This window comes from Patella vulgata, chromosome 3, assembly GCF_932274485.2.
Source record: "Patella vulgata chromosome 3, xgPatVulg1.2, whole genome shotgun sequence".
NCBI lineage: Eukaryota > Metazoa > Mollusca > Gastropoda > Patellidae > Patella > Patella vulgata.
Window position 1 is genome coordinate 19875863 of NC_065881.2, and position 14117 is coordinate 19889979.

At 35.1% G+C, this 14117-nt stretch overlaps 1 protein-coding gene across 1 annotated transcript in view; it reads right to left on the reverse strand.

Moving 5' to 3' along the window:
- Positions 1 to 10320: 10320 nt before the first annotated feature.
- The window catches only part of LOC126815288 (multiple epidermal growth factor-like domains protein 11), a 107243-nt gene continuing 103446 nt past the window's right edge, over positions 10321 to 14117 (reverse strand). The window contains exons 8-11 of the mRNA XM_056100018.1: positions 13816 to 14034; positions 11565 to 11702; positions 11040 to 11186; positions 10321 to 10490 (exon numbers count right to left, since the gene is read on the reverse strand). Of these exons, the coding sequence (XP_055955993.1) occupies positions 10321 to 10490; positions 11040 to 11186; positions 11565 to 11702; positions 13816 to 14034 (674 nt within the window). The remainder of the gene's footprint in view (positions 10491 to 11039; positions 11187 to 11564; positions 11703 to 13815; positions 14035 to 14117) is intronic.

The following is a 14117-nucleotide window of genomic DNA, read 5'->3' on the forward strand; positions in this document are numbered from 1 at the left end:
TAGGAGCAGAACAGTAGGACGTTAAACCCCATTTCATTTCATTTCTTTCACCAAAGACCACATAAATACTTCATTTAGCACTTGTCATTTGAAACAGTTATAGCCTATGTCTTGTCTGGAAGAGGGGGCATCATCACATTACCATACAGGGTATAAGTCGATGTTGAGTATAAGTCAAATTGCCAAATTTTACATTTTTCCGACCTACATCCATAATTAAGTAGAGGCAGTATATAAGACTAATGTTTTTCAACTCCACGAGTTTCGGGACTGTTATCCTAGTCTGATACCGTGCCGGTGTACGCCAAAGAAAAGTTGGGCCATATAAATAATGAGGGTCTCGGACAGTTGTCAATAACACTTGCATTTATAAACAAACATGAATCGTGATGACGAATTAGAATTCAATAAAAAAAACAACATAGATATGGCCCATGAAGAGAGAAATTTTACAATAAAAAAAATTAAGAGTGTTGGATATTGAACTGACAATGCAATCAAATGGATTTTCGGAAATGACATTCTTATATAAATTTCATGGGCGTCAACATCTTGTTTTAGGACTAATTACCTCCCTTAGACTTTGTTTATGATAATGTAAAAGACCGGATAATCTAGCCTATGACCGATTATTCTCAAATGTTGACAACGCAACCACACTAATATTCGTAGAATATAGAATATTTTTTTCTAGATGATAGAGACTAATAATATGCCAACATTGAAATGTGTGCATAAATATGGTATATACTTAACTACACCAATATTATACCTATGTCAAAGAATTTGTTACACACATTACAAATATAATCTTAATAGAGATCTTTGCTATGGTTGATCTATCAGTAAAAATTGGAAGATTTGTAAGGAACGCAAAAGGTTATTGTTTACTGGCTGCAGCAGGGAGCAATAACAGGAACACAGATGATTTTCAACTCACTGATATAACTCAGTTTAAACTTTAAGCCAAAGAGCTGTTATATAATACTGTGACAGGATATCTGCTCTAAACTAACTAGTCATCAAAGAATTGACTGTCAAAAGTTCAGACAGAAAGTATTTTAGGCCTACAATGCTTGTAAAGCTTTGGCCTACATTCTGATGATATTTGTGCTACCATAGATACATATATATTTATATCATTACATTATGTGACAAGTAGTAGTGTTTGGCAAGTAGTAGTGTTGTCTAACTTTCATTATAAAGCCCATATAAATCTTTTTAGAACTTCTTTGTCATTACTGCCACCACGGGTGCTCAAATATACATGTAGGATCTGTAAAAAAAACAAAATAAATAAAAAGCAACATTATACTCCCAAAAAAACGTAATTGGGTTAAACAGCCTACTGTTCAGCTCCAACTGGGCTGACAGCCAACCTACTGTGGATCTGTAATGAAATGGGGTTCAACATCATACTGTGCTGCTCAAACTGGGCTAAAGAAGTTGGACAAATGCTTGAAAGTGTGCTGTGATGGAAATTTTGACTGGACCGTGTGTACAAAAGAGCTTGGTTTTTTGTCCTATCCGAACAACTGTACATTAGCCCTTACCAGCCCCTCTGTCTTGCACCAGTTAAAAGAGGAACCATGCCAGAAAATCCCGATGAACTTTCTTGGCCACCACAAGAAAAAATAAGCAGGGGAGTAGGACTGAAACCTTTATGTACAAGTATGTACGGGCAAACTTGTTATTTAATGTTATATCATATAAATAGGCCTATTTATATAAGCTTAAAGTCTTGATTATCCAATTTTCAATTAAATTAAATCATTAACATTAACCGCCAGTGTTTGAATCTGTGAACATCTCGAGCACCCGATGGCATTGAGACTTGATTATAGACTTAGCAAGTTAATACATTAAAATATCTTATAAAAAATTTTAACATTTACAGTCTCAAGAAATACCTACTTAACCTACGTACAAGATATAGATTTAGCTCTTGCATTATGCATTATTAAATTTGCAAAAATATCAGTACAATAACAACAAAAAAAAAACCACCTGAAACACCCATAAAAATGTTTAGAAAATACTACATGTACTTATATTATAATTAGCACAGCCTGAAGTTTAACAATCTACATCATTAATAAATAAGTTATGTGTTTGATAATTTTTAGATCCAGATTTTTTAAAAACAATTTCGGAACCAGTATTACTTTCGATAACTTAAAGCAATGTTGATTTTGTTTATGAATAGTATGGTTTACGGACAATGTAACTGCATCGTGTTAAAAACAAATACTGACTGTCTGATAAACAAAGTTGCGTGCAAACTTTTTCCACGGCCAGATTATTTTTTTATCAACATTAGATCTATCGATATACTGTCAACGGAAGTTCGCATAAAAAGTGCACTTACCTTCAACTTTACTTTGCTGAATCCAAAATCGTGTGTGTATGTGTGGAATAGCTCTATTTAACTTTAAATCACGGCATCATTTCTTCTTTAGGAAAAATAATAACCTATGCCGCCATTTTAAATCCCAGAATTCCGTACGTTCCGGTCAAACGAACAAACAAAAAATATTTAATAAATAATTGAAGCAATTTAGATAAATAACAACAATAACCGTAACCTATAAAAAAAAATTGTAATGTGAATAGAAATAATATGATATAAACCGATTTAAACACAATCATCAACCGTGAACAGATCGTGACCTTGACCTTGCCCGAGACGATAAAAATATATTTGTACATCTATGTAGGTATAAAAATGGCGACTGTTCGTTTCAAAGGCCTGTAATATTTCTGATAATGAATCTATTCATATAATTTGTTTGTATACGCTCTACCATATATTATATGAGGTTACATAATTACGTTATATTAAAAGAATAATCAAATCGGGGAATTTTAATTTTCAGAGATGGGTCTTTTATCGAGAGACGATAAATATATGGACTCATATAGCTAGAGTAGATCTCTATGTTAATTGACTGGGTCATTATTATCTATTTTTCAGATTCATAACTTAAAAAAATGGAACTAGTCTTGGTCCAACCTTTATTTTTATATGGTTTTACAACTTATATAATTAAGTGTTGAACTTTTAAATTCGAAATAAAAAAAACGGCAACAATCGACTCATGACCTATTTTATATATTGTATATGTAGACAGCCGCCATTTTGAATGACATTAACAACACACATTGATTTAAGCAATATTTTATTTAGATAGTTTCATATTAAGAACTAAATTTTCAAAAATTTAAGGATTCATGAACAAGGCCAAAGGTTATTATAATTGATCTCCATATTGTTAATGGTAATACAATTCCAAGAATGTACACTTGTACAAACATACATTAAGGCCTTATATAAATAATGATCATGAATTTTATATTTACTGGTGCAAGGATCATTAATTTTATATTTACTGGTGCAAGGTTGATGAAGGCCTTATATAAATAATGATCATGAATATTATATTTACTGGTCCAAGGATCATTAAGTTTATATTTACTGGTGCAAGGTACTACATTTAATAACTTTAATTATAAAAAAACACAATGCATTGTCGGCCTATGAATTTTATATTTACTGGTGAAAGGATCATTAATTTTATATTTACTGATGCAAGGTACTATATTTAATAAATTTAATTATAAAAACACTTCATGCATAGTCGGCCTAGGTGTGGACTACTCCGAACATTTGGACAGTGATAACCTTTTAGTAGAGAACAACTTTGCTTTATGAAACAGTTTCCGACAATCAATCATTATTTGTTTTGTCAAATTTTTGGGTATCAAAATTGAGAGAGAGAGAAGTGGGGTTTAACGTTCACTTGACTCGATGATACAACAAAAAACACAATTACTATTTTAATTAAAGCGACATTTCGTTGAGGGTTCTCTCAACGTTTTCAAGTAAATGATGCTCAATAGTCAATGGGTGCACTCGTCCGCTTGCCAGCCTATCTTTTATAGTCCCATTGGTGCAGAAAAGTAGGAAAATTAAATAAAATTAAATGAGATTAAACATCCTACTGTTTTGCTCTGAGTGAGCTAATAAAGACAGGCATACACTATATACAGTGTACTATGACGGAAACTTTGCACGGATAGCGGCACTATGGCCTACTCTGATATTGAATTACAACTGTCGGAGTGTCTTTTACGTGCATGCCAATATGTACACGAGGACTTGATTTTTCGTATGACCCGAACAACTATACCTTATCCCTTGCCAGATCCTCCGCCCTGTCACAGTCCATAGAAAATTTCCGTCATAGCACTCTGCATTGCGTATGACTATCTTCAATAGTCCGATTGGTTCAGAAAAGTATAAAAATGAATTTTAAATGGGGTTTGAACATCCTACTATTTTGTTCCAAGTGGGCTAATGAAGAAGGGCATATGCTATAATGGTTAAAATGTTGTGATTTCGGGTTAAAATGCCGTGATGTTGGGTTATCGCCTTACGAAGGGTGATATCAGTCACCATATCTACTGGGTTTCTTTAATACTCATATTTATAGTATTTTATAGAGTCAGACTAGTGGACTAGTGAATGCACGGATTAGTGCACCCACAGACTAGTGAACCCGCAGACTAGTAATTGGTAATGATGGAAAAGTGTGTAAAGACCTGTTTTACAGGTTGGCGTGCACTTAGAACTATTGGTAATGACTATATGCGGAAATGCTGCTCTCCAGGCAAAATGTCTTTCCTAGCACTTCTTCATTAGTAAGTGCGGTAATGCTGCTGTCCAGGCAAAATTTCTGTCATAGCACATCTTCATTACTAATTTTGATAAAGCCATGGTGGCTAAGTGCGTAAGATGCTGGCTCGGTAATCCGGAGGGCACTTGTTCGATCCCTGCATTGGTGGAGAAAGTTCATCAGGATTTTCCGACATGGTTTCCCCTTGTCAGAGGTGCAGGAACAAGGACAGTAGTCTAGTCACTCAGATGGGACAAAAAACCGAGGTACCATGTATACATTGGCTTGCACGAAAAGATCCCTTGGCAGTTGGATTCGATATTAGTAGGCAAAATTTCCCTCATAGCACATTGTATGGTATGTACCTGTCTTCATTAGCCCAGTCGGAGCAGAACAGTAGGACAATAAACCGATTTCATGAGGACAAACCTACATGAGGAAAAACCTACATTTCACAAACTTAGTAATTAGTAACGGGGGGTTGGATGGCTGAATGGTTAGCGTGCGGGCGCTGTATCATAAAGTCTGTCATTGAGTTTACTGGCGTGGTTTCGAATCCCCGGTTGTACGTGACAAGGAGTAGGGTCGCCTGTCCAACCTCCGGTTTTCTCCCACTGCTAAAGACCCCTACGCGCAAGCGAATTATGTAAATAAAAATTAAACCATATGTTAGTCCCGAAATGACCTAGTTTGTGTCGAGTAGACGTTAAACCCCATTTCTCTCTCTCTCTCTCTAGTAATTAGTAACACACTGGCTAGCAAATGAGGGGTTCAATTTCCGTGTTGGTCGAGAAAAATGAAATGAAATCGGGTTTAACGTCCTACTGTTCTGCTCCTAAACTGAGCTAATGAAGACGAGCATACGCCATACAGTATGCTATGAAGGAAATTTTGCCCAGGCAGCGGTGCTATGGCCTACTCTTATATCAAGTTCCAACTACCAAGGGATCTTTCATGTGCACTCCTGTGTGTACACGTGACCTCAGTTTTCCATGTTGGTCAAGAAAGTTCCCTTTGTTAGTAGTGGTGTAGGACAGAGGACCTAAAAAAAACAGCGTCTAGTCCATCACGTGGGTGTGCACGTAAAAGAACCCTTGACATTTGGAATTTGAAATGAGAGTAGATCATTCATTCATTCGTTTTCTCTTTGTGTGTCACCTACAGACCGCAACTATTAAAGGAGCTAGATCTCTATTCTTGGGCACTTAGAAATGGATACAAAATGTAATGAAATGAAATGGGGTTTAACGTCCAACTGTTCTGCTCCGAACTGGGCTAATGAAGATGGCCATACACCATACAGTGTGTTATCAGGGAAATTTTGCCCCGACAGTGGCACTACGGCCTACTCTTATATCGAATTCCAACTGTCAAGGGATCTTTTACATGCATGCCAATGTGTAAACGGGACCTCGGTTTTTTAGGCCATCTGAACAACTAGACAGCTGTCCTTGTCAGGCTCTTCGTCCTGCATCACTGACAAGGGGAAACCACGACGGAAATCTGGATGAACTTTCTCGGCCAATGCAGGGATCGAACACCCGACCTCCAGGCTAGCAAGCCAGGGTCTTACCCATTTTAATGACTAGACAGCTGTCTTGTCAGGGACTTAATTGTTAGTATCATGACATTAAACTGACATTTGTTTTACGTTTTACAACTAATATCAGGTTTATGTTAGAAAACTAACGTTAGATTTATGTTAGAAAACTAAAGTTAGATTTATGTTATAAAATTAACATTAGATTTACGTTAGAAAACTAAAGTTAAATTAACGGTTAAAATTATGACATAAAACTAACATTATATTAACGTTAGAAAACGAACATTATATTAACGTTAGAAAACTAACGTTAGATTTACGTCAGAAAACTAACGTTAGATTTACGTCAGAAAACTAGCGTTAGATTTACGTCAGAAAACTAACGTTAGATTTACGTCAGAAAACTAACCATAAACTAACGGTTAGAAACCTGATGTAAAATTTACGTTAGATTAACGTTAGAATTATAACCAATAATACATATATAATTATTATGTCTGAATTCCGACTATATATCAATTGTTAGAATGTGCACACACTTGTAATGTTATTTAATCAAGAAGTATTCAAAGGGAAAAAAATTGGTTAGTAATCCGTCATAAAGTTTACGTTACATTTACGTCATTTTCTGACGTAAAAGTAACCATAACCATTATGACGTAAAAGTAACGTAAATTTAACCAAAGAATTTTACCATTATTGGACGGTAACCAAAATCTAACCATAATGACGTAAACTTTACGTAAATCTAACCATCAATGTTAACTGGGAAGGTACCAACCGAACAAACTGTATACATAATATAAAATTCAAATCAAGTGGTAAATATTTCTAAGGAATTTAACAGGCATGGCAGAATGTTTCTGGCTTAAAATCATTGAATAAAGAACGAAATGTTAGATTTTATTTCATTCCTTATAGAGTTTGACTATTTCATAAAAGTGTGTGTGCCACTGAATAAAGACCAAAATGTTCGATTATAATTGTGTATTAAATAAAAGTGTGTCCTATTAAATCCAAATACAATGTTACACGTTTCTAAGGAATTTAACAGCCTCGGGTGAATTTTGTGTGCATATGTTCGTATTAAATTGTGCATTCTCTTTCTGCAAGATTAATCTGAGAAACAACCGATGTTTTGAACAATTCTTCAAGCCTAATAAGGCAAACGAACTGTCAAAAAACAATCCAATGGATCGTTACACGGGACACACACTGAAAAAAAAATTGTGTTGAAACAACACAAACTTGTGTTAAATTCAACACAAACTTGTGTTAAATTCAACACAAACTTGTGTTAAATTCAACACAAACTTGTGTTAAATTCAACACAAATGTTATCTTAAAATTCGGCGTAATAAATAATACCTGTTGGCGGCTACACTAGGTCTGCCCCGAGTCTGAAATTTGGAGTATAGGGGTAGCTCGGACCGGGGAGTAACATAGGCCAGGTGGCGTTAGTCTACCACTTCCGGTTTCGGAGTTATGACCCCGAGCGAAGCCGGGTACCTGTCTGTCTGTTCGGGGTTGGCGGCTACACTAGGTCTGCCCCGAGTCTGAAATTTGGGGTATAGGGGTAGCTCAGACCGGGGAGTAACATTTTATAATTTTATCATGAGTACAATCACCACCTGCATTACATTCTTCAATATTATATTTACCATCAACATGGTTACATGAAGAACGCTGTCGACAGAGCAGTCATGCCACTTCCGTACATGTATATTCCATATGAAGCCTGAATATTGAATCGCCCGTAATGACATTCTGTGCATTTTTGAATTAATATATTAACATCCATTTTTAATATTACATTCAATGTGATTGACCGTCTAAAATCAAAATTGTTTTCACCATATTTGACTAATAGTCTTCAATTTTCTTCGACTAAATATAAGAAATGTGATCTACAGGCATGATAAATCATGTTTGTTTTTTTTTCAACCTTTACCATGGTTTACATAATAAACCCCCTCATTGTCAATCACATATTAAACAAATACAATGAGCCAATGATCAAAGATTCGTTATCTTTCCAATGCATGATAGGGCCAATCCTAGCTCATTGTTCCAATTACAACGAATTCTATTTAAGATCTTTTTATCCTTGACATATGTTTTAAGTTTCTTCGGAATCGGCTAAATATTGTAGCATCTGGAGTGTCTACTAACTTGATGCATATTAGACTAACTCTAGAATGGAAGGTCTAATGCGTAACAAAATCCGACTCATCGAAGAACAAGAGAGTCCACAAACTTTGTACACATTTCACATTTTTCGTAAAAAACAGGGGGCTTATCTCCAGGACGGAAGTTCCATCTAAATCGGACAATTACTGTCGTACAATCAGGGGCCATTATCCAGGAAGTGACGGTCCAATATGTGCCAATATCGATAGGAATCGGGATCTTTTGGATCTAAATCTATATTTCAAGTTGCGTCAAAATCGGATAACAATTGTGACCTGTAGAGGGTCCACAAACAAATGTGGATGGGCGGACGGACGGACGTCCGGACCCACGTAATATTTATACGTCCGCATAAAAATGTGGGAGCATAATAAACCTAATCAATTCTGACCGTATCAATGTCCATTACACGTAGACGTTCTTTCTTCGTTATTACATTCTGCAGACATCTAGCTTTTATGTTAATGCAAATAACAGAAAAGATCAAATTTGGATACATGAACAGAAATGATCAATTTTAGCAGGTACGATCAATTTTAGCAGGTACGATCAATTTTAGCAGAAATGAAATGAAATTATTAATTTTAAACAAAACGAATAGAAGCTATCAGTTTTAAAGAAATGAAAAGAATGTATCAATTTGACAGGTAATAATCATTATTGGCAGCGATGATTATAGTAAAGTGTTATGCTACTTGCATTATGTTTGATTACAACTTAATTTATGTACAATAGTCACCCATCCACCCTGGATGACACCCTGCTTCACATTCTCCATTATTTATGTCACATGATGATGGTGTCCGACAATTTCTATCTGTATATTCTACAATAAAACATTCCAGGTGCTATTTCAAATATTTAGCTTGTTTATTACTATGCCCTTATATGTGATTTTCTCCACATTTAAGTTTTCTCCCTTTTCTTCTTTTTTTGGTGCTAAATCATGTCATATTTTTTTTTATCAAACATATTCGTATTAAAAACATTTCTTTTGATGTGTTATAAAGAAAAAAAACTAAGATGCATTTCTGTTTTCTACTGCACACGTTCCAAATGTCGAGGATTGGAAAAAAAACCCCAAAAAACAAGAAGTGATATCTGGCATATAAATGGATTTAAGAAGCGTTTTAAAATTTTGAAATATTTTGTCATTTCTTAAACATACATTATGCAAGAGCTAAATCTGCCAATTGCAGGTCTTTCTTTAGGTCTGAAATGTTATCTTAATTATTAATTAGACATTAATTAACTGATCCAGACCATAATCAACTCTCGATATCATCGCTAGCCTGCGATATTTACTGGATTAGAACATTATCTAGTTTTTAACTATTATAGTGAGAACTGCCCGCTCTTTATCTAATCTCCCATAATGTATCTTTAAGCAGTTATTTTGAAACATTTGTGTTTCATGTTTTATTATAAGATATTAGATTTTTTAAAAAATGAAATGAAGTCGTCCTACGTTTCTGTGCCGACTAGAGTAATGAAGACAGGTATACGTCATGCGGGATTTCAGAACTCTACCTCTGAGAAAACCACGGAAACTCTAGAATTGAACAGGTAGACCTATCAGTTTTTGAATGGTAGTAATTGTTGTGTTTTAGCAAACGTGTTATTATTTATATTAGTCTAAACAACTTTTATTGTTCATTATTTAACAATAGGATGAGACACAAGTTTTGCAACTTATAAAGTCTTCTCCTTCACATAAAGTTATAACATAAATCATATTATAATAAGATCCACGTCGAAAAATCCCGATGAACTTCTCGGCTAATGCAGGGATCGAAAACGCGACCTCCAGGCTAGCGAGCCAGCGTCTTACCCACTTAGCAATTATATGAATGCTCATTATCACCAATATTGACACAAACACATTTTGAAGAACATTAAATACAGCTCACTCTAACATTGATGGAACTTGCCTTGTTTACAGTCATCACCCCTCCAACCTGGTTTACATCCTCCTTCACATCTTCCATACTCTATATCACATGATGATGTTGATATCAGACAGTTTCTATCTTTACATAAATTATTACAATTTTCTCCATAGTTTATAGTCTGATTACATTCTACAATAAAATATATTATTATTTGTATTACATGATGCTTTCACCATGGCGATCTTGATATCAGACAGATTCTAATTATCTTTAATATTACATGATGCTTGCACCATGTATGGTGATCTAGATAACAGACAGTTTCTGTCTTTACATAAAAGGGGTGGGGCGAATGGTTAACTGGTGCGCGTTGGATCATAATCATAAGGTCTGTCATTGAGTAAAGTCTCGTGGTTTCGATTTCCCGCCTGTACGTGACAAGGAATAGGGTCGCTTGTCCAATCTCGTGAGTTTTCTCTGGGTCACCCGGTTTCCAGCCACTGCTATAAAGAGTCCTACGCGCAAACGAGATATTGAAATAAACAAAAAATACAATTTACAAATCTGATATGACAACTGTATGAATGGTGAAACAAATATTGAATTTCAGATACAAATTTTGATTTTAGTGTACAAATATCGAAATACGATAACAGATGAAGAAATAAGAATTAAGGACTATGGATTAAGAACTAAGAATTAAGAACATTGAATGTAATAAGTAATGAGTAATTTGACCTTGTGTACAATCACCACCTTGATATCCTGCACTGCATCCTCTGTTATTACATTTACCATCCACATGGTTACATAGAGAAGCCTGTCGACAGTGACGTGAATAACAATCTTTAGAACAATCTTTACCATATGAAGACTGGTAACATTCTGTGGATGGATAAATTAAAATATTAACTTATTAACTGCGTTCATGGTCACCAATCAAAATCGTCGTTTAATACGATTATACCTTTAGTAAGAGTAGCGCGAACAGTTTATTCACTCTCCCCTGACATCATCTACTGTTAAATTTGGCTGTTTTGTTTATGAGTGGGTTGGGGGCACATATAGGATATTCGTAAACTTTGAACATACTCTAGTCCTCGAAGTTCTCTAATTGTGCCAGTCTTTATCGATTTTCGGGCGGCTTAGTTGCTTAGTTGCCACGATATTGTTGACCCGCATCTTATCTGTGATATACAATGTATCTAGATCAGCTCTTCAATAATGTCCCGTTTCTTCGTCAATTTAAACTATAAATCTTACTTGTATTACAACTTGTTCCAGTAAATCCATCAGCACATCCATTAGGACATTGACCTGTGACTGGATCACATTTATCACCAGGTGATTGACAGTAACACAATGATGCACAATCTGGTCCAAAGGTACCAACCGAACAAGCTGTATAAATAATATAAAATTCAAATTTATAAGGAATTTAATAGCCACGGCAGACTAGTTTTGGCTTAAAATCATTGAATGAAGACTGAAATATTCTTTACCATATGAAGACTGGTAACATTCTGTGGATTGATAAATTAAAATATTAACTTATTAACTGGGTTCATGGTCACCAATCAAAATCGTCGTTTATTACGATTAAACCTTTAGTAAGAGTAGCGCGAACAGTTTATTCACTCTCCCCTGACATCATCTACTGTTAAAGGACAATATTGGTGTCAGTCATTATTACATATGTGATAGAACTGGTTAAATGCATTCCAAATATAATTTTAACACAGAGATCATTGCTACGGGAGACTTGTAACAAGCACGTGAAGAAACGGGAAGTGACGTCAAACATGACAAACATGAGTTGTCCTTCTATATAACATACTGAAGTAACGAGCGGTAACAGACAGACGATCGAATTTCATTTCACTGATAATTCCGTTGAAGTTGAAAAATTATTATATGGGACGGTGAGAGAGTTTCTCACAATTAAAAAATAGAATTGGCTGTCACTAGATAAGGGACACCAGAAAAAGTAGAAAAATCCCGTGCATTCCCCCGTTTTTATTTATTCTGTTCTTAATAAAAAGATGGTAATGCACGGACTTTTTCTAATTTGTTCGTTATCTTTTATCTACTGACAGCCAATTCTTTTTTTGAATTGTCAGACATCCTCTCATCGTCTCATATAACAACTTTTCATCTTCAACTGAATTATCAGTGAAATGAAATTTGATCGCTTGTCTGTTACCGCTCGTTACTTCAGTCATGTTTGTCATGTTTGATGTCACTTCCCGTTTCTTCACGTGCTTGTTACAAGTCTCCCGTAGTAATGATCCCTGTGTTAAATTTATATTTGGGATGTATTCAACGAGCTCTATCGCATGTTTTATAATGACTGACACCAATATTGTCCTTTAAATTTGGCTGTTTTGTTCATGAGTGGGTTGGGGGAACAAAGTAATCTAATTGTGCCAGTCTTTATCGACATGCGTACGGCTTATTGGCTTAGTTGCGACGATATTGTTCACCCGCATCTTATCTGTGATGTATAATGTATCTAGATCAGCTCTTTAATGATGTTCCGTTTCTTCGTCAATTTAAACTATAAATCTTACTTGTATTACAACTTGTTCCAGTAAATCCATCAGCACATCCATTAGGACATTGACCTGTAACTGGATCACATCTATCACCAGGTGACTGACAGTAACACAATGATGTACAATCTGATCCAAAGGTACCAGGCGAACAAACTGTATAAATAATATAAAATTCAAATTTATAAGGAATTTAATAGCCACGGCAGACTGGTTTTGGCTTAAAATCATTGAATGAAGACTGAAATATTCGATTCTATTTCATTCCTTATAGAGTTTGTGTATTTATAAAAGTGTGTGCGTCATATAAAATTCAAATAATGTGGTACATATTTCTATTCTGCTTCTGCAAGTCCGTTTTCCTATCCAGATTAAGCTGTAATACAACAAATATTCTGAACAATAAATATTCTAACAAAGCGTTTTGTGAAAAAACCCCAATCCAATTGATCACCACAAGCACTTTGGTTACATTGGTTACAAACTGTTCTGGGCGGCAGAATTATGACATTTTACACATCTTACGCGTGTGCATACAATTTTATGACCCATGTATCTAAATATACATCGAACTGTTTTATTTATTTATTAATAATTCTAAAATATGTTTTAGAATCTAACTGACATGAAATATAAAGTTACTATTTACGCCCCATAAACTTCATCGCTGATAGTAGTGGCTGGGGGGGAATATTTAATACGGATCAGTTTGGTGAATACAGTGCGGCTCCACGTGCAAGTCTATTTTAAGCCAGTTTGCTTCGATTGACATAATTACTTTATTTACAAGGCAACACTTAAAGCTGTAAAATAGGGGCGGGGGAGAGGGGGGGGGGGTCTCTAATAAACCCTTACTTCTTCAAACAGGTTTGTCCGGAAATATATGCCCTTCGCAATCTCGGCCTAAAGTCCCACCTCTGCCACTGTTGACGTTAGTATACTTTATTTTAAATTTCTCTTACCATAAACTTCAACTTCACAGAGATTCGCAAAAACGCTTAGTTCTCGTGTAGACTTGTCATTGGTAATAGTTATATATCTTCCTGCACTGTTACAGTGTACCATAAATCCATTAGGCTTATTCGTTGAATCATAATTATCTTCTGGTCTACACGGGTGTTGATTTGTTTGGTTACGTTCATCTACGAATAATTTGAATCCTTTAAATCTATAAGTGATATCTATATAAATAAACAAGAATAATTTACAAAAATAAAAATGAGGATGTCTGTGTTTATTTTGGGGCGGACGACGTGTGGCGGGT